Here is a 26784-nt window from a genome sequence, read left to right on the forward strand (position 1 = left end):
ATGCGGGAGCACGAGTTACAACGAAGGAAGTAGTACGCTAGTGGCTGCTAATAACAATTCATCGATGCGATGGTGTGTTTGAGCGAGGCCGGTTGTGCAGCCAGAAATATGATCCCGGCCCAATCGAAAAGTTATTGCTTATAGGCCTGCTTCTCAAAGCCACTATATGTGTCTTTCACTTGCCTAAGCAACAAAATACAAAACTTTGAGGTGACAGTTTTAATAAGCTGTTATGTACTTTTATTTACTAGACCCATACAATTCGACAAAAAGGAATAGTCCATGTGCCAGGAGTACTTAGTTACAAGCTAGTAAGTTACAATATGCAACGGTAGCTTTTTTTTTTCTTTCCGAAATCAATGCTAGCTCAGATGTGTTGACCGATCGAGACGTCAGATGCGTGTTTCACGGGTTATCCAAGCTCAGAAAAGACAAAAATCCATCTTATGTTCATATTACGCCATTGACATTTGTGGGTGCGATAGCGTCATTTCGGTACTGTCTCCATCCTGCATTCGTGCGGAAACGACTAAACTCATCAGAAGCTATAATAGCAATCGAAATGTTAAGAAGCGCAGCTAGCATCATTCCGTCGTCGCTGGTTGATCTAGCGGCGATCGATCCATTCCCATGGCAAACCTAGCACAGCAGTTGATGCTTGATGAGCTGACGGCTCCACGAGCTTGGCTGCTCCTCCTCCTCCTCCTCCTCCTCCTCCTCCTCCTCCCTATCTTCCTCTTGCTTGTACGCTGCTCTTTCAGTGCCAATAGAGCGAGGAAGAAGATCGGGCATCAGCAAGACGACCGTCTACCACCTTCGCCTCCGGCGCTGCCCGTCCTCGGGCACCTCCACCTCGTCGGCTCGCTCCCACACGTCTCCTTCACGAACCTCGCCAGGAAGCACGGCTACGACGACCTCATGCTGCTCCGCCTCGGCGCCATGCCGGTCCTCGTCGTGTCGTCGCCGAGGGCCGCCGAGGCGGTGCTGCGCACGCACGACCACGAGTTCGCGTCCCGGCCGCACTCTCTGGTCGCCGAGATCGTCCTCTACGGCCCGTCCGACGTCGGCTTCGCGCCGCACGGGGAGTACTGGCGGCAGGCGAGGAAGCTCGTCACCACGCACCTGCTCACCGTCAAGAGGGTACAGTTGCTACGCCACGCACGCGAGGAAGAAGTAAGAGATACCTTCGAAAATTGAAGTTAAGAACTCTTATTAGTTGAGGCTGAGGCTGTAGATATATTGTGACCTGCGCTTGGGTAGGTGAGCATGGCGATGGCCAAGATCGGCGAGGCGGCCGCCGCCGGCGCCGCCGTGGACGTGAGCGATCTGCTCGGCTCGTTCACGAACGACCTGGCCTGCCGCGCCGTTATGGGAAAGTCATCATCCCAGAACGAGGGCCGGAGCAAGCTGTTCCGGCAGCTCGTCGCCGACACGTCCCCGCTCCTGGGCGGCTTCAACGCGGAGGAGTTCTTCCCGTTCCTGGCTCGCTTCGGCGTGCTCAGCAAGGTGGTTCGTGCCAAGTCCGAGAGGTTGAGGAGAAGGTGGGACGAGCTGCTGGACAGGCTGATCGATGACCATGAGAGCAAGAACAAGCCGACGGTGCCGGCGGCGGCAGCAGCAAGCGACCCGAAGGACGAGGATGATGACTTCATACACATCTTGCTCTCTGTGCGGCACGAGTACGGCCTTACCAGAGAGCAAATGAAAGCTGTCCTGCTTGTAAGTTTGCACTCACCTCGTGACTGAACCTACAAGTTGTACTATATGTTATTACTAAGAAGAAGCACGCTAATTCTGTTTAGTTACGGTCATCCGCAGGACGTGTTTTTCGGGGGAATAGACACGGCAGCTACGGTTCTTGAGAACACCGTCGTTGAGCTCATGAAAAAGCCACGCGTGATGAGGAAACTCCAAGCCGAGGTGAGGAGCATCGTGCCCAAGGGACAAGAAATCGTCGGCGAGGCCGACCTGAACGGCATGACCTACCTGAGAGCCGTCATCAAGGAGTCGCTCCGGCTGCGCACCGTGACGCCGTTGCTCCCGCCTCACCTCTCCATGGCCAGCTGCAGCATCGACGGGTTCGTGGTCCCCGCCGGGGTGCGCGTCCTGGTCAACTTCTTGGCCATCGGCCGGGACGCACGCTACTGGGGCGAGGACGCCGAGGAGTTCGTCCCCGAGAGGTTCCTCGACGGCGGCAGCGCGGCGGACGTCGGCTTCAAGGGGAACGACTTCCAGTTCCTGCCGTTCGGCGCCGGGCGCAGGCAGTGCCCCGGGATGAACTTCGGGATGGCCGCCGTCGAGGTCATGCTGGCGAACCTCGTGCACCGCTTCGACTGGGAGATGCCGGCGGGGAAGGCGGCGCGCGACATTGACATGTCCGAGGAGTTCGGGCTGGTGGTGCACCGGAAGGAGAAGCTCCTCCTGGTTCCGAAAGTACGCGTGTAGCTCCATACGCTGCATCCAAGCGGTCCAACGCACGTTGGACACTCGCATATGAAGAATGCCGGATTGCTTATACAACATGATGATTATTTGTGTCGATGTAATCCATATAGTTTGTTTGAATACTAGTTGTGTGGGACGCATTTGCGAATACTATGATAGTATATTAGTATGATGTGTAGGATTGGATTGGTGCATACTATGTGGCCATTTGTTATAATCAGTTCTTGTATTTTAAGTATATTATTATATATATGGATCACTAATTATTGAGTTGTTGTATATATATATAGGCAACGTATCAGGTGCAAACTAACTTCTTCGTGTAAACTATGGAAACTTCAATCTAAGTCATTGGTTTGCACCTGATATATTCTCATATATATAATACTGCGTTTGTCCCCAAATAGTGAGTTGGCATATCATATCACATCCCATAATAGTTCAGTTTCTAGATTTGGGCAAGATTTTAGGCAATCTGTCAAAATGCAGTTGGGCGGGCATTATTTTCTGTTGCGGTTGCTTGTGGGTAATTAGTGTGAGAAAATAAGAGTTTAAACATAGGAGTTTAGAGTTCTCTTCTTTGTATGGTGGAAGCAGTGGAAGTTTTGGTGAGATGGATAATGGGAGTTTCAAGGGCCAACTCCCAACAGTTTCTCACCAAGGGGGAGGGGTGGGGTATTGGATGAGAATTAATTATGCTTTAAGACGGAGATGAATGATCTCCACCGGTCATTATGATTTATGACATTTCTCGTGTCAAAACCCATGCACCAAATAGAGTTTATGAATTCTCTCTCAATTCCTTCTATGAACCAAAGAAGGGATTGAGACTAAAAATCAAATTGTCACGTTAATTCCTTCCATCAACTTCCATTATTTTCATGTCTCTTTCTGGTTGTTATCAAAGACACTGCTGAGAGAATAAAAAGGAATAGTTTTTGTTTTGATCATGGGCTTAGAGACGGTTGGAGGACATTGGATCAGCGGTGATTAGTGGATAGCGGTAGAGGGCCAGCGGGCCATGGGTGAGGTTGTGGGGAACATCGATGTCACATTTTTTAGCGGTGGTTAGCGTCTTGAATGAGCATTAGTATCGACATCAATGGTAGGGATATGAGGAGGGGGGCGGGTGGGAGGAAGGGGAGTGCGTCACGGGTGAATCATGAAAACGTGTGACCCCAAGAAATTTTTTGACGTGTGACCTCATGTATGTGAGTGGAATCCAATTCCACAGTCGCGCGCTGCCGCGCTTCATGGCGCACGATGTGGCAGCGGCTGTGCAGCTGTTAATTGCATCTACTCACATGAGTGACGTGACAGTCTAACTATTTATTTTCTCTTTTCATTTCTGTTTTCCCTCTTTACGTTCCATCAATGTTATCATTTTTTTCTTTTTCAGTTTTTTTTCATTTTACCTTCTTTTATGTCTAAAGTTTTCTTGACAACTTTTATATGGAAATCACAGTAAAAAGTTATAACGAGATTTGTGCTTAGAAGTTGCATGATAAACTTGTACGTAAGAAATCTTTCGGATAACTTCTTCATACAATTTGTGCTAAAAAGTTACTCTCTATAAATTATTTTACAAAACTATGCATTAAGTTTTGTATGTACCATGAAAGTTATGCTAAAAAATTATTATTTCAAAATATGAAGAAAGAGTTATACGTAAAAGTTTTATACATCATAAAAATTTATGATGAAAATTTATCTTAGTAAAGATGTGCAAAAAGTTATACTTAAAAATTATATTTACAAATTATGATTTTTTTGAAAACAGAAAATTACGCAGAGTAAAAAATTCCTAAAAAGGGAAGAAACCTTTGTCGGAGATCGCGCGCTAGCAACGCTGCTGGCGCGCGGGGATTAGCATGCCCATGTCAGTGAAGGAAGTTCGGAAGTAGTTCTCGGTAGCATCTTTTCCATGGACCTCAAGAACCATAGAAAGAGTCTTTTCCATTCCATGCAGATCGGGTGGTTGAAAATGATGACTAGACTGAATGTTTTTTTAGGGCATCAGCAGTGTATAGTGCCGCTGCCGGTCTTATGGTGGGCCTGCCACAGTCATGAGGTCGGCATTGTTATGTTTAAAACCGAGGAGATTCTAAGTATGAGTCCTACCATGCAGTAAAAAAAGTCTTTGCTAGTCAGTTTTTGCGGCCGAGCTTTCTTGGCCAGCACACCATTGGTCGGCCGCTCACAACAGTGTCCTTTCTCCGATTACTTTATTCACTAAGGTCCGGCCTCAAGCTTGAGGTCCGGTCTTAATCTTTTTGAGCTTAGAACCCCCTTAGGACCGGCTCCTATTATGTATAAGGTCGGTCACAAGAAGCTTATGACCTCTATATTCTGAACACTAGGGATGCCCTTAGTCGCTAAGCTACCAAATTATTGATCGTATACAAATATACCATTAATAGTAGTCAGAGGAAGAGCGCCACATTCAAGGATACTTAATTTAAAAAATTCAGCAGTCCAGTCCATGGCGGTGATAATAACATAGTTTAAGATGGGAAGTTGGCATCCATGACTCTTCTAGATATGCGCGTGCTGCTCGTGGTCGTGGCCCAACTGTTCTTGCTTGAGCTGGCGGCGGCTCCACGGGCATGGATGCTGCTGCTCCTCCCTCTCCTCCTCCCGCTTGTACGCTGCTGGTTCCGTGCCAAGAGAGCGAGTGATATCAGGCAGCAGCAAGATGACCACCTACCGCCTTCCCCGCCGGCGCTGCCCGTCCTCGGGCACCTCCACCTCGTCGGCTCGCTCCCGCACGTCTCCCTCCGGAGCCTCGCCCGGAAGCACGGCTACGACCTCATGCTCCTCCGCCTCGGCGCCATGCCGGTCGTCGTCGCGTCGTCGCCGCCCGCCGCCGAGGCGGTGCTGCGCACGCACGACCACGTGTTCGCGTCCCGGCCGTTCTCTCTGGTCGCCGACGTCGTCATGTACGGCACCTCCGACATCGGCACGGCGCCGTACGGGGACTACTGGCGGAGGGCGAGGAAGCTCGTCACCACGCACCTGCTCGCCGTCAAGAGGGTGCAGTCATTACGCCACGCCCGCGAGGAAGAGGTAAGATTATTAGATTAGTGCGGCTCTACCCACCTTTTTTTTTCGTTTACAAGCGACGATAATGCCTTCGAAAAGTCAGCAACTCCTATCAGTTGACGTGTGCTTTGGGACTTTGGGTAGGTGAGCAGGGTGATGGCTCAGATCGGGGAGGCGGCCGCCGCCGGCGCCGCGGTGGACGTGGGCGATCTGCTCGGCTCGTTCGCGAACGACCTGGCCTGCCGCGCCGTTATGGGCAAGTCGTCGTACCGGAACGAGGGCCGGAGCAAGCTGTTCCAGCAGCTCATCGTCGACACGTCGCCGCTCCTTGGAGGCTTCAACGTCGAGGAATTCTTCCCGTTCCTGGCTCGCTTCGGCGTGCTCAGCAAGGTGGTCCGCGCCAAGTCCGAGAGATTGAGGAGGAGGTGGGACGAGCTGCTGGAGCAGCTGATTGATGACCACGAGAGACAGTACGATGCGGTGGCGGCGGCGAGTGATCACAAGGGCGAGGATGACGACTTCATACATGTCTTGCTCTCTGTTCAGCAGGAGTACGACCTTACCAGATACAACATCAAAGCTATCCTGCTTGTAAGTTTTTACATTAACCTCGCGATTGAAACTGCAACGAGTACCATACTACGAAGAATTTTGATACACAAGTACACAGCGACTGAGTTCTGTTTTCATTCAGGCCTGAATCCTCATGATAATTAAAGGAGTCGTTGTGGCTGTTGGATATGTTCCAAATTCATATTGGGCTGCCGACTTCTGCCATAGCGAAGCGGAGGCCCGAGCAAAGCCAACGGCAGGGCACACCGCCCCCTCCCCTGCACCCTCCCGCCGGCACACCGCCCCCTCCCCTGCACCCTCCGCCGGCCGCGCCCTCCGACGGCCGGATCCGGCCGCACCCTCCTCGTGGCCTCCATGCTCGCCGGATCCATGGCTTGGTGGCGGAGGAGGGCCGCGCGGCGGTGGCGACCATGGGGGGCGGCGGAGGCAACGGCGGCACGGTCTGCGGCAGGGCTCCCTCCTCCCGGACTGTGCGGGGCGAGGGCAAGGACGGCCTGCCTCGCGGCGGGGCTCCCTCCTCGGAGCCGCGGCGGCGGCGGCAGGGCGGTGCTCGGACGTAGCCATGACTCCGCGTCGGCGCGTCGGCACCCTCCCTCCTCCCGGGCCGCTCGGGGCGAGGGCAAGGCCAGCCCGGTCCGCGGCGGGGCTCCCTCCTCGGAGCCGCAGCGGCGGTGTGCCAGGGTAGCGGACCCACGGCCGCCGCCTCCCTCGCCGTCGGAGGCCGCCGCGTGCCGAAGCGGCCGAGGCGGGGCGGAGCGGCCACCGCGCGCTGGAGCGCCCGCGGCGAGCGGCCTCGGCGGGCTGGAGCTGCCGCGGCGAGGCGTCCACGGCGGCCAGAACACCCGCGGCCGTGGCTCGGCCTGCGGCGCTCGGACGTAGCCGCGGCGGCCTGTCTCGGAGCCCGGAGCGCCGCCGCGGCCCGCGGGCAGGGGAGCTCCGCATCGTCGAGGCAGCGGCGGCCCATGGCGTGGAGGTGCAGGGCTCGCGAGCTCCTCGTCCTCCCCGGCTCTGTTCGCAGCAAGCGCGGGCGCGGAGGCCGCGGCGCCGGCGAGCGCGGGTGTGGCCGGCGATGGAGGACTCCGAGTTCAAGTAGCAGCTCGCGGCCAGTGGCGAATCCAGCCACCACAATTAGAGGGGGCTCATCTCCCTTGTCATCTTCTTCCTCCCCCTCTCTTCCCTTTAATCTCCCCTTCTTCTTCATTATTTCTTCCTAAAAATTAAGAGGGAGCTTAGAGGGGGATCCATTGATTTTGGGGAGGTAGGGGGGCTGGATCCCCCCTAGTCCCCCCCCCTTTAGATCCGCCCCTGCTCGCGGCGGCGGCTGCGACAAGGATGGTGCGGAGGCGGAGCAGATTTGGGCGGGAGCTCGAGCTTCGCGCCGGCTCGAGTGCTCCTACGGTGATGGCGGGTCTTCGTCCATGGGCCATGGCGGCGGCAACGCAGAGCAGCAGCACGTGGCGGACCGGGGCCATCACACCCGAGCTCCCTCCCTCCTCCTCCCTCCGGACCGGCAGACCTGGCACCGGACACGAGTTCCGCCGGCAGACCTGGAGTGTGGCGGCGGCTGCTCGCCCCCCGGCCCGCGGCTTGCTTGCCCTCCTCCGCTCCGGCTCGTGCTCCGGCACTCGAGCTCGGCGCCACCAGATCCGGCGGAGGCGCGAAACCTCGAGCACCCCTGCTCATGGAGCTCGATGGCCGCGGTGGAGCGCTGCGGCGGCGGGCGCGGGAGGAGGACGGGGGTGCAACGGCCGGTGGCGGGCCCCACACCATGTCGCCGCGTTGCGGACGGCCGCTACCGTGCTAGCTTTGGCGCGCGGGAGCCCTGTCCGCAACGATAGCGCACGGTGTACAGAGTCCCGCTGCAGACAAAAAACTGCACTATGCTTGCGCTACAGCTTACAGAGCGGGGTAGAGAGTCCCACCGCGGGCAGCCTTAGTAGCCTGCTGTAGTGGGCCCACCTGTTCAGCAACAACATTGGCAGGCCCAGCTGCACCTGACTGCCGGTTGAACGGCGGAGGCGGAGGGGGTGCGGCGGCGTGCCCCTTGTCGTCGGCAGCTTTGGCGCTCTCGGGCCTCGTGTGCGCGACACGCCGCGCGGCATACAGTTCGGAGCAATCAGGGCAGACTAGAACTCTACCTTATTACCTAATCATTTACAGCTGTTAATTAAGTTGTTATTAGTAGTAAACGTGCTTGGACTGGACTTCCTGGATCACCTTACATGTAGCCGCCTATATACCTCTCTCTGCACTACTACCACCACGTGATGCAGCACCAAGATCGTAATCCACGCGAGAGAAAATCCATGCGGACTTCTCCGATCAACTCAGATTCGCCGGCTCATCATGAGAAGATGAGCGCTGCAAGCGGCGGCAGGTACGCCGGCTTAAGCATGGTTGGTCTCGTAGATGGTCATCTCGGCGACCAGCTAGCCGATCCCACCAGAACCTTTTTTTTCTTTTTGCGAACGACACCAGAAACTAATTAACAGGCGAGCCCCATGCATCTGTGGATTTACGCAGGAAACGGCAACGGGCAGTCGGGTTCAGGATCCCACGGAAGGCGTTCAGGCTGTGCGTCCGCGACGAGTACGGCACGAGGGCGCTGAACGACCCGACCGTCGTGCTCCGGCCGACGCCGCTGTAGCGCGAGATCGAGCTCCGCACGAGCGGGAGGCAGATCACGGCCTTCCTCCGCCGCTACGGGGGCATGATGGGGAGCTGGGCCGCCTACAGGCAGGCCATCCCCGCGCTGAGCAGCTTGACGTCCAGGCTGAACGGCATGCTCACGAGGTACAAGAGCCGCCGCATCGAGATAGGGCTGTTTTACCTGGCGCCGAGGATGATCGACTCCCGGGGTCTTACGGTCCGCACTCATCTGGACAATAAGAGTGATTTTCTGAAAGAGCTGTGGAGAAAGAGAAGGCATGAACAGAAGATGAGGAGAAACAAGCAGGAGATGATAAGCACCGTCGTCCCTGCTTCACCTGCGAAGGAATCCATCATTGTTGGAACACTGAGATTGTGTGGCATCAGACATGTGCTCGTTACCGTGACAGCATTAGCTTGTTTGATAGTTCTTCTTCGAAAATACTCCATCCGTCCTAAAAAGAATATAACTCTCGCTTCCCTAGAAGTCAAATAATTTTAAATTTGGCCAAATTTATTCAAAATAGTATTAATATTTATATTACAAAATAAGTATTATTAGATTAATCATATAATATATTCTTATACTAGATTTATTATTTTGGAGACAAAAATGTTAGCAATTTTTTATATAAATTTGATATAACTTGAAATTGTACTCCTCAAGAAGCGAGGGTTGTATTTTTTGGACAGAGAGAATATATAATATGTCTAGCCATATATTTATGTTTTTGGACAACTGATTTATTTTGTTTGATGGACCGAATCACCGATTTGTAACCAGAGGGCGGCTCTTAATTTGTGCAAGTAACTTATTTTTATTCAAAGTCTGAAAATAAATATATAACTTAAACATCAAGATCATGAGACACAATATGTATAAACTCCACCGTGGACCTCTCATATCGAGTTATGACGACATCCTATGATACCACTGTAGAACAAAACTCTATTGCACTCGAGATCCTCCATCTAATTCAAAACTCCATTGTACTCATCAAGATCCTCCGTCTATATAATTCAATACATGTGCATAACCTTTCCCTCCAGCCAGTTGATCGTTTTCAGATAGTATCGGCTAGCTACCATCATATGTTGCGATATGGTACTGATGATAGTACTTCTGGATCTTCATGCTGTCGAGACGTAAATAGCTCAAGGCAATCATAGTAGAACTAGTGAACAATCTTATCTTAGCATCTTTCATATATCTTTATCTACTGAATGTATTGTTAACAATAGCAAGGACAAATGAGACGTACAAATAATGGCTGAGATGAGAGAGCATTTTATCAACAAACTTGTTACATGAGAGAGCACCATGCAACGTATACATTGCTTTTTTTTTTGTTTGAAAAATAACATTGCTTGAATTCAGTACACTACTCCAGCGCCCCTCATCACCGCCGGTTCAAAATGGCCATCACCGCCGGTTTTGAGGGGCGTTGGATTTAACTCGACAGTGATAAGAAGGGCCATCACCGCCGGTTCCACAACCGGCGGTGTTGAACCTGTCCCAAAACAAAAAAAAAACCCTCCTGCTGCTCGCTGCCCGCCGACGCAGAGAGGAGGTGGCGGTCCCCTGCTGCTCGCCGCCCGCCGCCGTAGAGAGGAGGCGGCGGCCCTCCTGCTGCTCGCTGCCCGCCACCGCAGAGAGGAGGCGCCGACCCTCCTGCTACTCCCAGCCCGTCGCCGCCCCACGAGCCCTCCTGCAGTGGACTCTCCTCGCCGCCGCCGCCCTGGGCCCGCTCCGTACCGCCCCCGGACCCTGCTCCGTGCCGCCGCTGCGTGCTCGCCGCTTCCCTACCTGCAGGGGAAGAGAGGGGAGGCGAGGTTAGGGAAGGGGAAGGGTCGGCGGAGGCGCTCTGTGTGACGGGGGAGATGAATGGGGAACGGACGGAGCGAAGAATGGATGCAACGACGATCCGGCGGCGGGCGGCCAAATCCGGCCAGGTGGGAGCGGCGGCCGGGTGACCACGGCCAGATCTAGTGGCGGGCGGCCAAATCCGGCCAGGTAGGCGCGGCCTCCGGGCGCGCAGCTGCCGACGAGGGCTAGGGTGACGTGACCGGCGAAGCAAGGCAGGGTCCTCGCAGCGGCGGCCCACACCCACACCGAAGCTCGCCCAGCTGCGACGGGGCTGGGTCCTCAGGACAGCGGCCCGCGCCCGAGATGGCTCGCGCCGGTGGTGAAGCTCGCCCTCGCCGGAGCGCGCCGAGGTTGGGGCCCGTGCGCCGGAGCATGGCCTGGGCGCATCCTGTCGCTGACCATAGCGGGTCATGGGAGGAGGCGGAGCAGAAGGGCAGGCAAGCGAGCAGAGCAGAAGGGCAGGCAGGCGAGCAGAGCGGGCAAAGGAGCGGTAGGAGGGAGCGGAGGGGCGGGCTGGATGGCGAGAGAAGAAGAGAGGGAGCCTCGGGGGAGATGAGTGAAAGAGAGGTTTAGAGAAATTAAAATAGGTGGATAACACATCACCGCCGGGTTCATTTGGAACCGGCGGTGATAGACTATCACCGCCGGTTCGAAACAAACCGGCGGTGATGATGCGTTTGCGATGATGTATTCTGTAGTAGTGGTAGCAAACAACAACATGCAATTCAGCCTAACACTTCTTCAAAACAAATAGAAACCAATGGTTCTGAATTTCGTTTCAAAATGAAACACACACGCACGCACGCACACAGCCTAGCGAGCAGAATCCCCGCTGGCCTGGTCAGGTGTAGATGCATATGTTGGCCTGGCGTTGTAATTTCCTGGGAGACTTCGCGTGTGCACATAGCACCATCGCTCAGATAGAGATTAGGATCATAGTACTAGGATGTGCCTTCTCTCGCGTGTGCCAGCCTGCCAGGTGCCACCGTGCCAGGACAGCGCGGCCCACATATATTATCACCGTCGTCCACCGTCGCAGAACACCCAAGCAAAAAGCTCTCCGCATCTCCCTCGACAATCCACCCACACGAAAACTGGCCTAAGAGCAAATTTTATGGTTGCGCCAGCAGCGGGCGGAAAGAGAGCTCGCGTGGCTAATATTTAATGCAGCACTGGCAGCGGAGGCGAGTGTTGCAGCTGCAGCAGCCAATAAGCGGCGAGCCGGGCAGCAACGCAGCGAATAGGGGTCACTCGCGTGCGCATCTGCCTACGCCCTGTTGGGCTGGTGGTTTTGCCCGGCTGTACTGTAGCATCTGTTTTTTGTGAGAGGGTGTAAACTGTAGCGGCTGGTTACTGTAGCAACTACACGTGGTATAGACTCGATTACGTCTCGTCAGTCTTTGCTCCAAAAAAAGACTAGTTGCTGCCGGCGTCTCGTCAGACGCCCGCTTTCTTCTATCTCCGGCTTTCTCTCTCTCACATGTCGGACGCCGCCCGCTTCCCGCCTGCCATAATATTTGCTCTAAAGCCCTCCCGAAAACAGCCAGCGTCTCGCGCACCATAGGGCGTGCTAGTGCCGGCAAGGCGTCGTACGGCGCTGCGCGCGCCAGCGGGTCCGTGCCTGGGGCGGCGCATCGCCCACTACTAGAAAACAAGCCTTAGGTCCACCCTAAAAGTACCGGTATGGAGATGAACCGGTACCTATATTAGCATAGGTACCGGTTCATCTCCATACCGGTACTTTTGGGGTGGATGAAATCTTTGAATGAGCCTTAGGTACCGGTTGGGCTCTCCATATGTACCGGGTGGTAACTTTTATATTAGTACCGGGTGGTACCATCAACCGGTACCTTTAGACGAGCCTTAGGTACCGGTTGGTGTTACCAACCGGTACCTTAGGAACCTTAGGTACCGGTTGGTGTTACCAACCAGTAACTTAGGCTCATCTATGGGTTACGTCAAAAGGAAAGCATCTCCTTCTCAATCAGAAGAACTGTGTAGGTGAGATGGTAAAGGAGCAACGCGCAAGTCTAGAGGTCGCGAGTTCAAATCTCAGCCAAAGAGAATATTTTTCGTGAATTTTGGAGGCCTTAGGTACCGGTTAATTTACCCGGTACCAAAGGCTCGAGCCTTTGGTACCACTTTCGGGGTACCGGTTCAAAAAACTGGTACCAAAAGGCACTTGCAACCGGTGCCTTAAGGCATTTTTCTAGTAGTGGCCGTGGCCGCCTCGACGACGTCTTCCGCTCCTTCCTCCGCCAGTTCCGGGCGAACCTCGCTCCGACCCCGAGCGTCAACACGCCCGTGAGCGGGGAGTCTCGCGGCAACCGATTCGAGGTTCTCCCGGAGGTGGGCGAGAAGTCGGCGGATGCCTACGGGTTCTTCCTCGGGGTAGGCGAGGTGGGAGCAGGGTTTTTTTTTACCGACCGGTCGCCTGAAACCGCCGGCCTCCGATTCCGGTAAACCGGACCGGTTTGACCGGAAACCGGTAAAAACCGGTCAAATTCAAATTTCAAACTATAGACGCCAGTTCAATCGGTTTCCACCGGTTAGCCGACCGGTTTGACTGGTAAACCGGTCCGGTTTGAGTGGAAACCGGTCCGGTTTGAGTGGAAACCGGTCCGTTGAACAAAAAACGCGACTTTAGTTCAAAATTTGAATTTTTGTATAACATGTTTTTAGCCTAAATGAACCCCCCAACAATCTTTTGTACTACTTTTATATTAATATAATGTATAACATGTTTTACATTGTATTTGTATACTTTTGTATGCACGTTTTTTTGTTTAACTTCAAATGCCCGCAAAGTATACTAAATGAACGAATATTTGAAAAAATTTGAAACCATTAGATTCGTCGCAACTTGAAGTATTTTTAGAAATTTTTTAGAATTTTTTTTACTTTTTTGAATTCAAATTTGAATTTTAAATTTGGGCCGGTTTGAAACCGTCCCAAACCGGAACCGGTCCGGTCCGGTCGGTAAATTTAACCCTGCGTGGGAGCAGGGGATCATCAGGAGGTGGCGATCGCCGAGCTGGCCGGCGTCGTGGAAGCAGGCGCAGCAGACGTGGCGCAGGTGTAGTCGGCGTGTGTGTTTCTCTCGTCATCGTCGCGAAATGGAAGTTCCGATAGCCATGAATCAAGGCATTGATCGGCCAATTTTCTGTCGTAGTTTGTAGTTTGTAGATGTCTTGCACGATGCTTTCGGTTGTTTCTGCTGGGTTGATGTACATGTTTTCCTGTGTGTTGGGTTAGATTCATGTTTTCCTGTGGTAATGGATCGACACATGTTTTCCTTGTATTCCCTGGAATGTGGGTGGAGTAGTTCTTGGTTGTTCTGGTTGATCTGGTTTTGTCTCTGATTCTGCTTCTCTATACAGGCGTAGGTCGTGTTTTTTGCAGGTGCGTTGGAGTTCTAGATGGAGTTCGCTCGTAGTTGCAAATGCAGAAACTGACAAGAAAAGAGAGATTGCTTTTTTGTCGAAAAAGCTGCTGGTATCTCAGTTTGTTGGAGTTGAAAAAATTGCAATATTAGGACTGCAAACATTGACCACTCGTGAATTTGCCACTCCCAGTGAATGACACGGTGGGACCATCTGTGCCTATGAAATGTGGGGCCAATGGCAAAACTGCAAAAGGCCAATGTTTGCAGTCCCATTTTTGCAAATTTCTCGTTGGAGTTTGAGCAGAGATTTGGTTCTTTGATGCAGGCATGATGCGTAGTTGATGGTTCCATGACTTTTGCTTTCTTTTCTTTGATGGATGCAACGCATCTTTGTTCTATTGATAATTGACTGCAATGTGAATTGACAGAAATGACTTTGCTTCTTCTCCTTAAATGGCATGGTAATGCTCCTACCACTTTTTCAAAAAGAAAAATGACAGCAACGTGATGAAACATTGGAAGTGGTTATCTGAACTTCCAGGAGTTTGCGTGTAAATTTGTACAGAAAATTAGCATGGATTATATTATACCATATGATTTTTTTGGGTGCCTTTTCATGTTTAAGAAGTTATCTAAACATCGTGCTAGGTCATCTGCTATCAATTTGATCTGCTCCAATCGGAATGTATTTCCAGTTTAATGCTTGTGCAATTTTTTTTTTGCTTATGTCCTTGGTGAATGATGGAATTCAGAAATTGTGTCAATTTGTACTGCTAAGTTACTGCTAGGGCACTAGTAATTCTTCCTACTCAATTTGTACTGCTAAGTTACTGCTAGGCCTTTGTAGTAGTCAGGAGCAGTGGACCTTGATTGCAATTGGAACAAAATACAAGAACTTGCTGTCAACGCATTTCCAGTTTGGAAAACAACTTCAACTCAGCGTGCTGAGCCCCTGCAACTGCTCAGAGTTTGTTGAAAGTGAAACAATCCAGATTGCGGCAAGCTGAACTGCACAACATTTTTCTTCTCCCGGGATAGAAGATGCCAAATTGTCATCTACTGGTACCATGTAGTACATGATCTAAGCAAAATGAATATCCCGAAAATGCATAGCACAAGACTACAAGTTAGGGGACAGTGTTCATATCAAAATTCTGTTGGACATCAATCAAGATACAAGAAATTATGCCATCAAAGTGCACATCAACTAACTCAATGTAGCTGATTTTAGGACTCGGGTGAATCCCCTGATTCAAAGTTACTCCTTGCATGAGCAAAGATAAGAGACAATTGGGAACAGGGCAATTGACTAATTACAACCCACGCCACTCTTCTTCCTCCTCTTCACCCTCCCCTGCTCCTCCACCGCTGCCGCGAATTCCCGCTTCGCAGCCTCCGGGTTGCCGTCGCCGTCCTGGTCGCTGCTTGTGCCGGGCGCCGAGTAGAGCGGCAGCGCGACCGACTCGGGGGACTTCACATGAAGAGCTCGCACGTTCTTCCATTTCCTCGGCACGCACGCGGCGGCAGCCTCCACCGCGGCCACCAAGTTCTCCACGGCCTCCTCACGCGACATCGCGCCGTGGCCCACGCGCACGGCGCGGCACGTCCCGCTCTCCACCCGCAGCTCCACGCAGCGCGCCGCCTCCCTCGCGGACTCCGCCCACGCAGGGTCGGATAGGTCCACAGGCACGGTCACGCCGCGCTTGGCGCCCGCCGCCTTGCCCCCGCCGCCGGGAATCCTGAGGCGGCGGTCGACGAGGACCAGACCGCGCCGCGCGTCGGCGGGGAGGGACCGAAGCGCGGAGGAAGGGAGAGGTTCGACGTCGTCGGGGAGATCGGAGGGGAGGCGGTCCGAGACGAGGGAGATGGAGGGGAACGGAGAGTGCGGGAGACGGAGCTGGTGCTCGAAGCGCCGGACGGGAGCGCGCTTGAGGGCGACGATGAGGTAGATGGGCTCCGGCGCCGCGGTCGGGTGCTTCTGGAGCCATCGGAGGAGCGCGGCCACCGCGCGGACCGCGTCCTCGCGGCGGAGGCGGCTGATGGGGATGGAGGGAGGGGATGCCATTGCCATTGTTGGCGGCGGCGGCGGCAGGAGGCTGGGATTTGGGACTTCGGGAGCAAGGGGTTTAGGGTTTGTACCCACGTTTGTCGTGTCTGGTTTGGTGATGGACCCCAAGTGGGTTGGACCTGGTTGAGTCGGACCAGGAAGCTGGTGGCTCGGCTTCCCCGAGGGAGCAGGGGACTGAGCCGTGGATTTCGGCTCGGGTCGGCTCGTACCAGGGGGCGATGCAGTCACACACCTATTTGCGCTTAGAAAACGTGACCGATTAGAAAATTTTTATTTCCGTTTTGATTTTCACCTTTTTATACCAAACAATAAATTAAAACAAAATGAGACTGAAACGGGAATTTAAAAACACATTATTACTAATGGAAACACGTCGGTAGCAATCACAAATCAAAAGCACAAAAGAAAGAGATAGACCTAACCTCCAGTGACAACCCAACTATTCAACACAATAATACCAAATATCATAATGGTAGCCACGATTCACCACTTGCAAGTAAGCCACATGTTTGTCCTAAACAATTACACACAACACAAACAAGCACACACGCAAGTTTAGGTAACGGTCTTCACCTGCCTTCACATGCATAAATCAGATTAAGGAAGATAACAAGGCGATAAAAAAATGATAAATTAATGTATTCATGGGAAATACGAGAAATGGCCTGTTTTCATATTTCCCCGAAAATGACCCTTATTCATGTGGTAGAGCAAGATTAGCTCGAGGAAGGAAGAACGTATAGATGGACTTGTCATCGCAATGTGCGGGGTGAGTGATAAATTAGTCCGAGAAATGCTAGCATGGTGGTCTTAACGCCTTGTATCTTTCTAGGTTCTGCACATTTTTTTTGTGAAGCACCCCAATATAATCCACGAACCTACTTGCTTGTACAAAATGTACGATCAAGTATTCGTTGAACTCGGCCATACGTGACGGCAGCAGTTCTAGTAGTATATTTCATTTCCATTTAATACTATCGAACTTGTTCCTTGATGAGCATATAGCTAGTTCCTGAAACCACGCCAGTTTTGCTAATAATTGAAGAGGTACTGCCAACTTAGGCCATCTCCTACATTAGAAAGCCGTTGAGGACCGTCAATTATAGCTAGTTGACCCGGTCGTCTCTCTTTCAAACACCACCACCACAATTTGCTCACCACTGCCTCTTGTTCTGCAAACCAGGAGGTCCACACAAGTTCAAAACACACTTAACAAAATTTTTTTGCGGGTCAAAACACACGTACAATAACCAGCTCAACATTGTTAGCCTGCTATAAAAAACATGCCTTCGACGAGAACCAACTCCTTCACAAATTTGCACACCGGTGGTCGGTGTCTCGCCATCCACCACCACTCCAATTTAACCCTTGTGGTTTGTAAGAGAAAAGAGGGCATCCGAGGGAGATGGGCTCCACCAGCACTGCGGCGAGGCTCTTCTGTTGTGTCGCATTGTCCATGGTTGCTGTCGGATTCGCTATTCCTCAAGAGAAAACCAAATTCATATCAAGTAATCTCTCATTTTTCGTTCTATATGGTGTGTTAATTAAAAATTAAAAAGTGGGAAACATATGGTCCGACCATTCATTTCTCTTATGAAACATTATCAATTATAAGGTAACGACCTCTGTGTCTTTTGCCCCCCCCCCCCCCCCAGTGGACGCCCTTGATTGCGGTAACAACATAACGGAAATCCCATCCCCATCGCGCAAGCTGGTACAAGGTAAACACCACACTAACCTCTAGCTTAAACGGGCGTGGCGCGTGATCGATCCTGACCGGCGCGCCGCGCGCGCGTGCGGCGCCTTGGCTGGTGCAGGGGTGTGCCCGGTGCGGTTCGACACCTCGCCCGGCATGGACGTGGTGATCAGCAGCTGCCGCGGGGTGCCGACGGCGCAGCGGTGCTGCGGGGCGTTCAAGACCTACGCGTGCCCCTACAGCGACGTGATCAACAACAACGCCGAGAACGGGTGCGCCAGCGCCATGTTCTTCGAGATCGACGTCCGCGGCAGGCTGCGGCCGGGGCTCTTCTCCCAGCTGTGCGCCGAGGGCCCCTTCGGGCTCAAGTGCTGATCAGGTCGCCGTCGTGCCAGCTCGCGATCGGTCTAGCTCCTACCACCGCCTATACCTGCTGCTGGCCGGCGGCCGGTAGTATCTCCAGCTAATTTGCTACCTTGATGCCCGGCTGCTCCCTCCTGTGGCGGCATTGCATTGATTTGCATGTATCCGGTTTCTGTATCGGAGACGAATTGTCGATCGATACGTGCTACAATATACAGGTATATACGCTCCGACGCGCGGCTGCAATGTCCGTGTACGTAACCCGTGTGTTGTTCATTGCCAATTCGAGTGTGTGCCTTTGTCGCGTGCACCCGCGCTGGCCGACTGGCCGTCGTCTCACGTCGGCAGTTTAAGTGTCATCTGGTCCCACCCCGGCTGCGTCTGCTCGTCGCCGCCGGCGCATGTGGCGACCATCCCATGCATGCCACACCAGTTGGTAAACATGCAACCGAGGGAAGCCGATCCCAGTCCCAGCTGTCCACGTCTGGCACCAACCGTCCCCGCCGCCGCCGGGGGGCCACCGTTGCCGTTCAGAGAGCCTCCCTAGCCTCTGGTGTCCCAGCTCGCGGTGAGACTGGTCGCAGCAGCTTGACGGACAGGCGGACAGCCAGACGCCCAGACAAGACACCGGTCGACGAAGCACGTATACAGTGACGGCGGATCTAGTAGGGAGGCTGCCCCTGCAACCTCCGTGACAAGCAAGGAGGAGCTAGGGAAGAAAAAGAGGGAAGAAGAAGAAAATAGAGAGAGGAGAGGGACATCAGTCCCCCCTAAATCTCTTGGCTAGATCCGCCGCCCGGCTGGCGTCCCAGCCTGCGCGAGCGCGAGCGTGCACGAATCCCTGCCCCCGCGGCTCGAAATGTCGTCGCCGTTGCGGCCCCGGGGCCGGCGGGGGACGCTGGGCCCGTTGAAGATTGAAACTGCATGCCCGAGGAGCGCGGAGGATCCACAGGCACAGCCTTGACGGAGACGTGCTGACCGTGTGCAACGCCGATACCGACAGACATCACCACCACACCGTGTCCAATGGTTTGAATCTGGCCGTGAGAATTGTGGACTATGCCAAGCAGCGACATGCTGGGTAGTAGAGTCCACTATACACGCTCCGGAATGGATAGACCAAGGGACGTGGCCGGTCGGTCACGGTGACGTGTTCATGCATGTGACTGCACATGTTGGACTCGTTTGCAGTCTCCTATAGGAACTGCATGTGAACTTGCGAAGCTCGGAGTCCCAGTTGATCTAAAGGCTAGCTAGTTTGATCGATGACGTCGCCAGAAGCAGGAGGCCGATCGATGCTTCATTAGTCGCCGTGTTAGTTTTATGTTTCGACGGAAAACAAGAGGTCAGCAGCAAGAGCCATTTTGTTGTGTGTGTGAACTCGACACAAAAAAAACGTTAGCGCAAGGAAGCGCTCTCTTTATGTTCAAAGAAAGGAAGCGCTCTCTCTTGGATGTATATTTGAAGGCAAATCAGCAGGATGCAACTAGCTCTGCCAGAACATGCTCATGCTCTACACCACGATCGACTCCCTGCTAAATACTAGTCAGGGTCAGCGCTCTCTCACCGGAGCCGCGAACGCCGGCGGATCGGATAATGGCATGGAACTGCACATGCACACACCGCCGGCGTCGAACGTGACCGCCACCACAGACCACGTCACCACTCACCACCACAGCAGCTCGCCGATCGCGACCGCCGACCGTCATCAATAATGATCGCTGGGCGTCCAGACTGTTTTGGTCCCCGGCCGGCAGTTTGATCTCCGTTGACCACGGGCTCACGCAGCCCGACGGGACGCACCACGTGTCCACGTCGAAGCTACGGCGAACAACCGTATTGCGCCCCGCGTTCCGCTACTGCAGTCAGCTGTCGCCGAGGGAGCAACAATTATTTGCCACTGATCGGCAAATTTAAATCGCAGTGATGGCCTAATTAATTGTCCATATTTGCCACATGGGATTCCATCTGTGTGGCAACACGGTGACACAGAGAACGTGAACACGAACGCCTGATCAACGTGCAACGACAGACTAAAAAAAAACAAAAACCGAAACGGGTTGCTTGGAGCCTTGGATGGAGAAGGCATGGGACAAATTAAAGATCCTTTGCTATGGGACAAACGGATCCACATTTGTCAGTGTTCACCCCTCATCATGATCACGGTGAGTTGGTGACTTTGAAATGTTTAGATGGACCCTTTTTATGAAAAAAAAAACTAGAGGGACTTGCACCTCCAGGACCTCACAAAGTGCGATTTGATTGCACGACAGCTCCAAATAAAGGGCATGAAAAGATGTGCTTTTCTAACATCTTTGCAGCGTGAGCTTGATAGGAAAGTTTAACAACAATGCTGGCGCGGGGATTGCTTCTATCACGGGGGTAGGTAAAATAAAAGCTTCAGATTTTTCACCCTCTTTTCTCTCCCCGCGCCGCTGTGCGTGACCGCGGATGAAAATGGAAACGGTGAAATCCGATGATACTACCGGACAGGAGAGGTACAAACCTTCCGTCCGCTTCAACCCCCCCCCCCCCCCCCCCCCCCCTCCTTATCGGCCACGCACCAAAAGATGTCTCTTGGATGAAATTAACCTGCTCTGTGGCTGAATGATTATTATTTTTTTTCGAAAGACTTGGCTGAATGATTATTGCCCCGAGATTTATAAAATGATAGCGTCATGGTGGCGGTCCAAAGCAGCAACCGCCACAATTCACTGCCAGTGGGTAGTTGATGCTCGCGGAAGATTAACTTAACACTGTTCTGCAAAAAAAATTACCTCTTGCCGGTGATGCGCCGGTAACTGTCGAGAAGGCCCCACAGAGTCCAGGATCAGGTGGGCTGGACCACGTCCACCAACCAACACCTCCCTGTCCTTCCTTCTCCGTCCCTATCGCCTCCCGTCCCCGTCCCACCAACCCCCGCCCACTCTCGTCGTCACCACCACCACCCCGAACGCACAGCGTCGAACTGCCGAGGACGACGACTCGGGGAATGGATAATGGAAGAAACAGAAGGCAAACCGAGCAAGTCAGAGGATCCCCGCGCCTCTGCGGCCCCGAGATCTCCGCCTATAAAAGCCGCCCCACCCCGCACTCGCCCACCAGCTGCTCTCCACCAAGAGCTGCTGCTACCACCAAACCGGTCGCCGGATTCGTCCGGAGCTTTGCCCGTTTCGCGGACCCAGATCTACTCCGCGGCGCCGGCGCGTCCCCGCTGAGGTTGGTCTCATTCCGGCTTCCTCTAGCTCCTATGAGTAATCCTTTTTCAGCTTCGATTTCGAATTTTGTTGGTGGGGGAATTTGAGGGGGGTGTTTTTACGAGCTGTTCGGCGGGCTGGAATGCAGATGGCGATCACGGTGAGGCGGTCGACGATGGTGCGCCCGGCGCGGGAGACGCCGCGGCAGCGGCTGTGGAACTCCAACCTCGACCTCGTGGTGCCGCGCTTCCACACGCCCAGCGTCTACTTCTACCGCCGCGGCGGCCCCGAGGTGGAGGGGTTCTTCGACGGCGAGCGGATGTGGCGCGCGCTGGCGGAGGCGCTCGTGCCGTTCTACCCGATGGCGGGGCGCCTCGCGCGGGACGAGGACGGCAGGGTCGAGATCGACTGCAACGGCGAAGGGGTGCTCTTCGTCGAGGCCGACGCGCCCAACGCCGCCGTCGACGACTACGGCGACTTCGCGCCCACCATGGAGCTCAAGCGCCTAATCCCGGCGGTCGATTACACCGATGACATCTCGTCCTTCCCGCTCCTCGTGCTCCAGGTGAGTTCAGTTCTCAGCATCCCCTGTTACAAGCAGAGTAGCAGACTATAGGACAGAAACAGAAGACACCATTTATCTGTAGTACTCATATTTGGTACTGTGAGTACATGATCGGACAGCTGGTCCCCTTTTGTGTCTTGATTTAAACCTCTTAGAGTTCATAATGCTTCAGCTGTACTACGCATGTACCTCTTGCCTAGTTGATAGTTCTCGGCATGTTGTTGCTGTCTATGTTATTATTTGTGGGGCCTCTGTTTTGGCTGGATTAGTACACGTAGTCTGAAGCTTCGGTTAGAAATGGTTAAGAATATTTGGTATCATCATCTGCCTCGTGATTGTGCGTTGAAATAAAATCTTGCTCCACCTTCACAAGCTCGAAGCCAACTCTTAATAAATTGATTTGTTGTAAATAAACTAACTGTATTTTATTCAATTTTCCCGTTATTTCTGTATATTGCTTTGTACTGCATAAAATAAATGCCTGCATTAGTTTTGATTGCATCATTTCATTTTGCACAATTTCAAGCTGGCCAGTCATGAGACGTCTAAAATGTGCTTCTTTGCGTTTTTGAATTATCAGAACATGAATTTACTATCCTTATAACCTCGGCTCATACTGACAGTTTTTGCAACTAAAATTTATCACATGGCGCCTTCTGGAATAAGAAACTAACTGAATTAAAATTTACCAGTCAATTAGTCCTAGTTTTGTGTGGATTCTGCAATTCCTTTATTCATGGCATGTCGATAGCCTCATGCTGAATAATCTTGCATGGGATCTACACTGCATATTGGTTGGTAAAAAAGTGATGGCCTAATTGGGGCATTTCCATGTGATAATTTTCTGCAAAGCTTCATCTAATATTATACTTTCCTATACATCTAATTGGTACAGTAGGCTGACTAACAACTTTACAAAAATAAAGGTTTGGAGTTCTCGCAGGACTCTGCTTCTCACTAGAGTCTAGAGATAAAACCTTGTGTTGTTCTTTGAAATGATGTTTGGATCTTGTTGCATGATTTTATTATCGTGCATACCCCATGCTGCCTTTGCAGAAGTTATTCTGTGGAAGTTATGAACGAGTTATCATTTATGAAGTTATGCTACGATTAGGTTGTTGAGATGGATACAGAATAATCTGTTAAACAACAATTATTTAGTATAACAGATCCTACCAGTGGCCAGTGGGTAGGGAGAAAGCTCTAAATAGGCATGAGTTTTTTTGTGTGTGTCCAGTACTGTGTTTCACCTGAAGCTAGCATGGTAGAGTTTGGCATGGCACCCTTTTTTTACCTCATCACACCATATTTTGTGTGCATGGGCTTCTTGACTAACTCTGTCACGAGGGTTGACCCTGTGCTGGGTGAGCAGTATTACATCCTGGGGCAGACAAGCTATATGCAGTTGCTTCTTTGGTAATTGGCTGTACAATGCCTCAGAATTACATTCCGGGTACTCTGGAATTGCTTGTCAGACTTCATCATTTATAGATAACCCATTATTAGTGTGAATCAGATACTTACAAGTTCAAAACCATGCAACCATGCAATGAGTTATGCCGCGCACATTGTTTCTGTATTAGAATGCTCTGCCATCTCATGCCACCATTCCAGTTTTAGTGTTTTGAGTTGCATTGGTTGTCAGGTGTGACTGTTTTCTCTTTGTGAGCTCACTGGACAGCTGATTTTATTGGACAAACCCTTACCAACTCTACATTTCTGATTGACAAATCATTTGTTTTGATGCAAAATCCACAATTTATTACCATCACCTGACCTCAAGATGTACTTGGTCTTCTTTAGGTTCAGTGAAACAGTAATCCAATGGATAAACTTACCTATCTTGGAAACCACATGTGTGCCGGCCATAACATAATATGTGCATTGCAAATCAATTATTTATCCTGCTTAGTTAGATATTTCGTTATCCCTGCCTCATTGACCTCATGAATTATTTTGGAGTTGAGAATGGTAGTGCTTGACAATTTAGAGTTCATGCACTTATGGCTACTATAAGAGTTGTACTTCACCTTAGTTTAAATCCTACTTTCTACCTACTTAATGATGGTTTGCAATTGGATTTCAGTTCAGATATACATCAATAACTTCTGGGATCTTTTATTTAGAAAAAAAATGGCTAACAACTTGTTTGATTGTATGCGCCTAGTGGTCAAAAGCAATTTTCTGATTCATCCATGCTCCACATATGTTTATTAAGAACAGATTATTCAATCATCTGTTATTTGGTAGCTTTATCTGGAAATATGCATTCTGTTCTAAATAAGACAGGAAGATATTAGCTATGAAATAATTAAAGATTCTCATTAAACTTTTTTTTGCTCCAGGTGACTTACTTCAAATGTGGAGGCGTCTCCCTTGGTGTTGGCATGCAACACCATGTAGCGGATGGCATGTCCGGCTTGCACTTCATTAACTCATGGTCTGACCTCTGCCGTGGAGCTCAAATTTCTGTCATGCCCTTCATTGACCGCACTCTCCTTCGCGCTCATGATCCACCGACTCCATCTTTCCAACATATTGAGTACCAGCCTGCCCCAGCTATGTTGTCCTCCACACCTCAGTCCCTCACCTCCAAGTCAAAGCCACCTGCCACCGCTGTAGACATTTTCAAGCTCACTCGCTCAGACCTTGGCCGTCTGCGCTCACAGCTTCCCACAGGTGAAGGTGCACCACGGTTCAACACATATGCAGTGTTAGCTGCACATGTCTGGAAATGTGTCTCCCTTGCACGCAGCCTGCCTCCTGAACAGCCCACCAAGTTATATTGTGCCACTGATGGGCGACAACGGCTCCAACCCCCACTTCCAGATGGTTACTTCGGCAATGTCATCTTCACTGCAACACCACTTGCCGAGGCAGGCAAGGTGACCAGTGGGCTGGCAGAAGGAGCAGCGGTCATCCAAGGAGCCCTAGATAAGATGGACAACGACTACTGCCGCTCGGCGCTGGACTACCTGGAGCTGCAACCAGATTTGTCAGCACTGGTGCGTGGAGCACACACCTTCCGGTGCCCAAACCTAGGGCTCACCAGCTGGGTGCGCCTTCCTATCCATGATGCTGACTTTGGTTGGGGCCGGCCTGTGTTCATGGGGCCAGGTGGCATTGCATATGAGGGTCTGGCGTTCGTCCTCCCAAGCGCAAATGGAGACGGTAGCTTGTCCATTGCCATTTCATTGCAGGCTGAGCACATGGAGAAGTTCAGGAAGCTAATCTATGAGCTATAAACGGAACACATTATACCTTTTGAAGAAGGATGTAATCGGCGTACAGGGCTGAAGTCTAAAGGCGCTATATCCAGTTCCTCCAGTTCGTGTATAAAATGCCTCAAATTTCAGGCGAACCAATTGCCGCCCTTTATTTCACCTTTTTATACCCTCGGTTGGAGGATGTTTTGGGGAACATCTAATTGTATGTGCTACAAATAATTAGTTGTTTTGTTGTGGAAGATCAATATATATAATAGAGACGGTAGACATTTTTTGAAGAAACATGGTGAAGCCATTGTAACCAAGTGAAGTAAAGAGCTCTAGATTTTGTATAATTTAAGGGCCGGACTCTAAAAAGACTGGACTCTAATTTTATATAATTTTGAACTAAAAAATTTAAGTGTTTTGTTGGGTTGTAAAGAGGCCACTAGGACCATGGCCCTACCACCCCTAAGTGAAACACACCACAATAACAGACTGGTAGGGTTTACTTGGGCCGGTAAATTTTAGGCCCCAAATAGGTGGATTAAAATGCGACTAAAGTTTTGTTCCAACACAGCTAAAGTTTTGGACTAAATCAACTTGCAAACTGCGGAAAGACTAAACTACCCCTCACAATGCGCAAGCAGAACATCAGTATAATCAAGGGTAAAATGTCCCAATGCGTCCCACTTAAAGTTTAGTCAATGGATCCAAATGGACATAGACTAGTCACCTTAAATTTAGTCCGAACTTGTAAGCAGTTGGTGGTTTTTGCGGTCTTCAAAGTCTTGTGTGGTGATTGTGTTTGCAGGTGTTTCTTTCCCCTGCTGCCTTTCCAGTGATTTTTTTCAAGCTTCAGTGGACGATGATCAATCAATCGAAGAAGACGAACAAAGAATTCTTCGATGTAATTTTATTTTTTTTTCATGTCGTTTTGTGTCAAAGTTGCCCTTCTATTATACCACCAATTGTTTTCCTTAACATGAACTAGATATGAGACACCTTTCTAAAGTCTTTCTCAAAAAAAAAAGTCCGGACTAAACTTTAGTTGTAGGTGATCCAAACATGAGCTTACTTTAGAAATCAGAATGGAATACTTTAGGTTGACCATCATTGCACCGCAATTCCTAGCTGCGATTGAGCTGCAACTGGTGATGGTCTATCTGGACTCTGGTTGGCTTTGGCTGAAGTTTCCTCAATGGTGAATCTTGATCTTACATGAAAGGCAGAGCTCCTACCACTACGTACACACAAAAAAAAAGGACTTCATCTTACATTCAGGTGTGACTCATAACAGGCTGGCCATTCATTGGGCTGCCCTTTCTTCTCATTCCAATGGGATTAAACTTCATTAAGGTTGTTGAAAATTGCGAGAAAGGAGCCAAAACATAGATGCGCCGTTCACATGCGCGTTTGTGTAAATAGGGCTTGTTTGGTTTGGGAAGAATTATAGCGCTAGTGAATAGTAGCAAATTTTGACCACTAATTATGGTGTCAAACAAAGTCAGTTTACAAAACCAACTTCAGAACCCCGCGCTAGTGACCCTGAAGAATCTAATGAGGCCTTTGATCGCGCGAATAGAGGATGATTACTGTAGCATCACTATAGCTAATTATCGATTAATTACCGTCATTAGATTCGTCGCGAAAAGTTACACCCATCTCTAAAAATTTTTTGTAAATAGACTTCATTTAGTGCTTCATGCATGCGAGATTCTTTTTTCG

General features: G+C 51.3%; 5 protein-coding genes across 5 annotated transcripts; 4 read left to right on the forward strand and 1 right to left on the reverse strand.

Moving 5' to 3' along the window:
• The first annotated feature begins 576 nt into the window (after positions 1-576).
• LOC120642420 (indole-2-monooxygenase-like) lies at positions 577-2724 on the forward strand. Its single transcript, XM_039918926.1, has 3 exons — positions 577-1173; positions 1261-1719; positions 1819-2724. Exons 1-3 carry the CDS (start codon positions 631-633, stop codon positions 2443-2445), a joined length of 1629 nt encoding a protein of 542 aa, XP_039774860.1. The 5' UTR covers positions 577-630; the 3' UTR covers positions 2446-2724.
• Positions 2725-4938: 2214 nt separating this feature from the next.
• LOC120642497 (indole-2-monooxygenase-like) lies at positions 4939-7933 on the forward strand. The gene is made up of 3 exons (XM_039919056.1): positions 4939-5511; positions 5632-6078; positions 6182-7933. The coding sequence occupies exons 1-3, from the start codon at positions 4972-4974 to the stop codon at positions 6185-6187; spliced, it is 993 nt and encodes a 330-aa protein (XP_039774990.1). The 5' UTR covers positions 4939-4971; the 3' UTR covers positions 6188-7933.
• Positions 7934-15071: 7138 nt separating this feature from the next.
• On the reverse strand, positions 15072-16103 carry LOC120642538 (ribosomal L1 domain-containing protein 1-like). Its single transcript, XM_039919111.1, has one exon. It carries the CDS (start codon positions 16030-16032, stop codon positions 15271-15273), a length of 762 nt encoding a protein of 253 aa, XP_039775045.1. The 5' UTR covers positions 16033-16103; the 3' UTR covers positions 15072-15270.
• A 1286-nt stretch (positions 16104-17389) lies between these two features.
• Positions 17390-18309, forward strand: LOC120640221 (GPI-anchored protein LLG1-like). Its single transcript, XM_039916077.1, has 3 exons — positions 17390-17537; positions 17645-17658; positions 17774-18309. The coding sequence occupies exons 1-3, from the start codon at positions 17435-17437 to the stop codon at positions 18098-18100; spliced, it is 444 nt and encodes a 147-aa protein (XP_039772011.1). The 5' UTR covers positions 17390-17434; the 3' UTR covers positions 18101-18309.
• A 2755-nt stretch (positions 18310-21064) lies between these two features.
• Positions 21065-25412, forward strand: LOC120642445 (hydroxycinnamoyltransferase 1). The gene is made up of 3 exons (XM_039918968.1): positions 21065-21307; positions 21434-21850; positions 24196-25412. Exons 2-3 carry the CDS (start codon positions 21434-21436, stop codon positions 25093-25095), a joined length of 1317 nt encoding a protein of 438 aa, XP_039774902.1. The 5' UTR covers positions 21065-21307; the 3' UTR covers positions 25096-25412.
• The last annotated feature ends 1372 nt before the right edge of the window (positions 25413-26784 follow it).

This window comes from Panicum virgatum, chromosome 7K (genome assembly GCF_016808335.1).
Source record: "Panicum virgatum strain AP13 chromosome 7K, P.virgatum_v5, whole genome shotgun sequence".
Taxonomy (NCBI): Eukaryota; Viridiplantae; Streptophyta; class Magnoliopsida; order Poales; family Poaceae; genus Panicum; species Panicum virgatum.

Coding starts and splice junctions, on each gene's coding strand:
- LOC120642420 (XM_039918926.1), top strand. CDS start 631: ATGGCAAACCTAGCACAGCAGTTGATGCTTGATGAGCTGACGGCTCCA. Junction 1,174..1,260: donor GCCACGCACGCGAGGAAGAA/GTAAGAGATACC, acceptor GCGCTTGGGTAG/GTGAGCATGGCGATGGCCAA. Junction 1,720..1,818: donor AAATGAAAGCTGTCCTGCTT/GTAAGTTTGCAC, acceptor GGTCATCCGCAG/GACGTGTTTTTCGGGGGAAT.
- LOC120642497 (XM_039919056.1), top strand. CDS start 4,972: ATGACTCTTCTAGATATGCGCGTGCTGCTCGTGGTCGTGGCCCAACTG. Junction 5,512..5,631: donor GCCACGCCCGCGAGGAAGAG/GTAAGATTATTA, acceptor GACTTTGGGTAG/GTGAGCAGGGTGATGGCTCA.
- LOC120642538 (XM_039919111.1), bottom strand. CDS start 16,032: ATGGCAATGGCATCCCCTCCCTCCATCCCCATCAGCCGCCTCCGCCGC.
- LOC120640221 (XM_039916077.1), top strand. CDS start 17,435: ATGGGCTCCACCAGCACTGCGGCGAGGCTCTTCTGTTGTGTCGCATTG.
- LOC120642445 (XM_039918968.1), top strand. CDS start 21,434: ATGGCGATCACGGTGAGGCGGTCGACGATGGTGCGCCCGGCGCGGGAG. Junction 21,851..24,195: donor TCCCGCTCCTCGTGCTCCAG/GTGAGTTCAGTT, acceptor TTTTTGCTCCAG/GTGACTTACTTCAAATGTGG.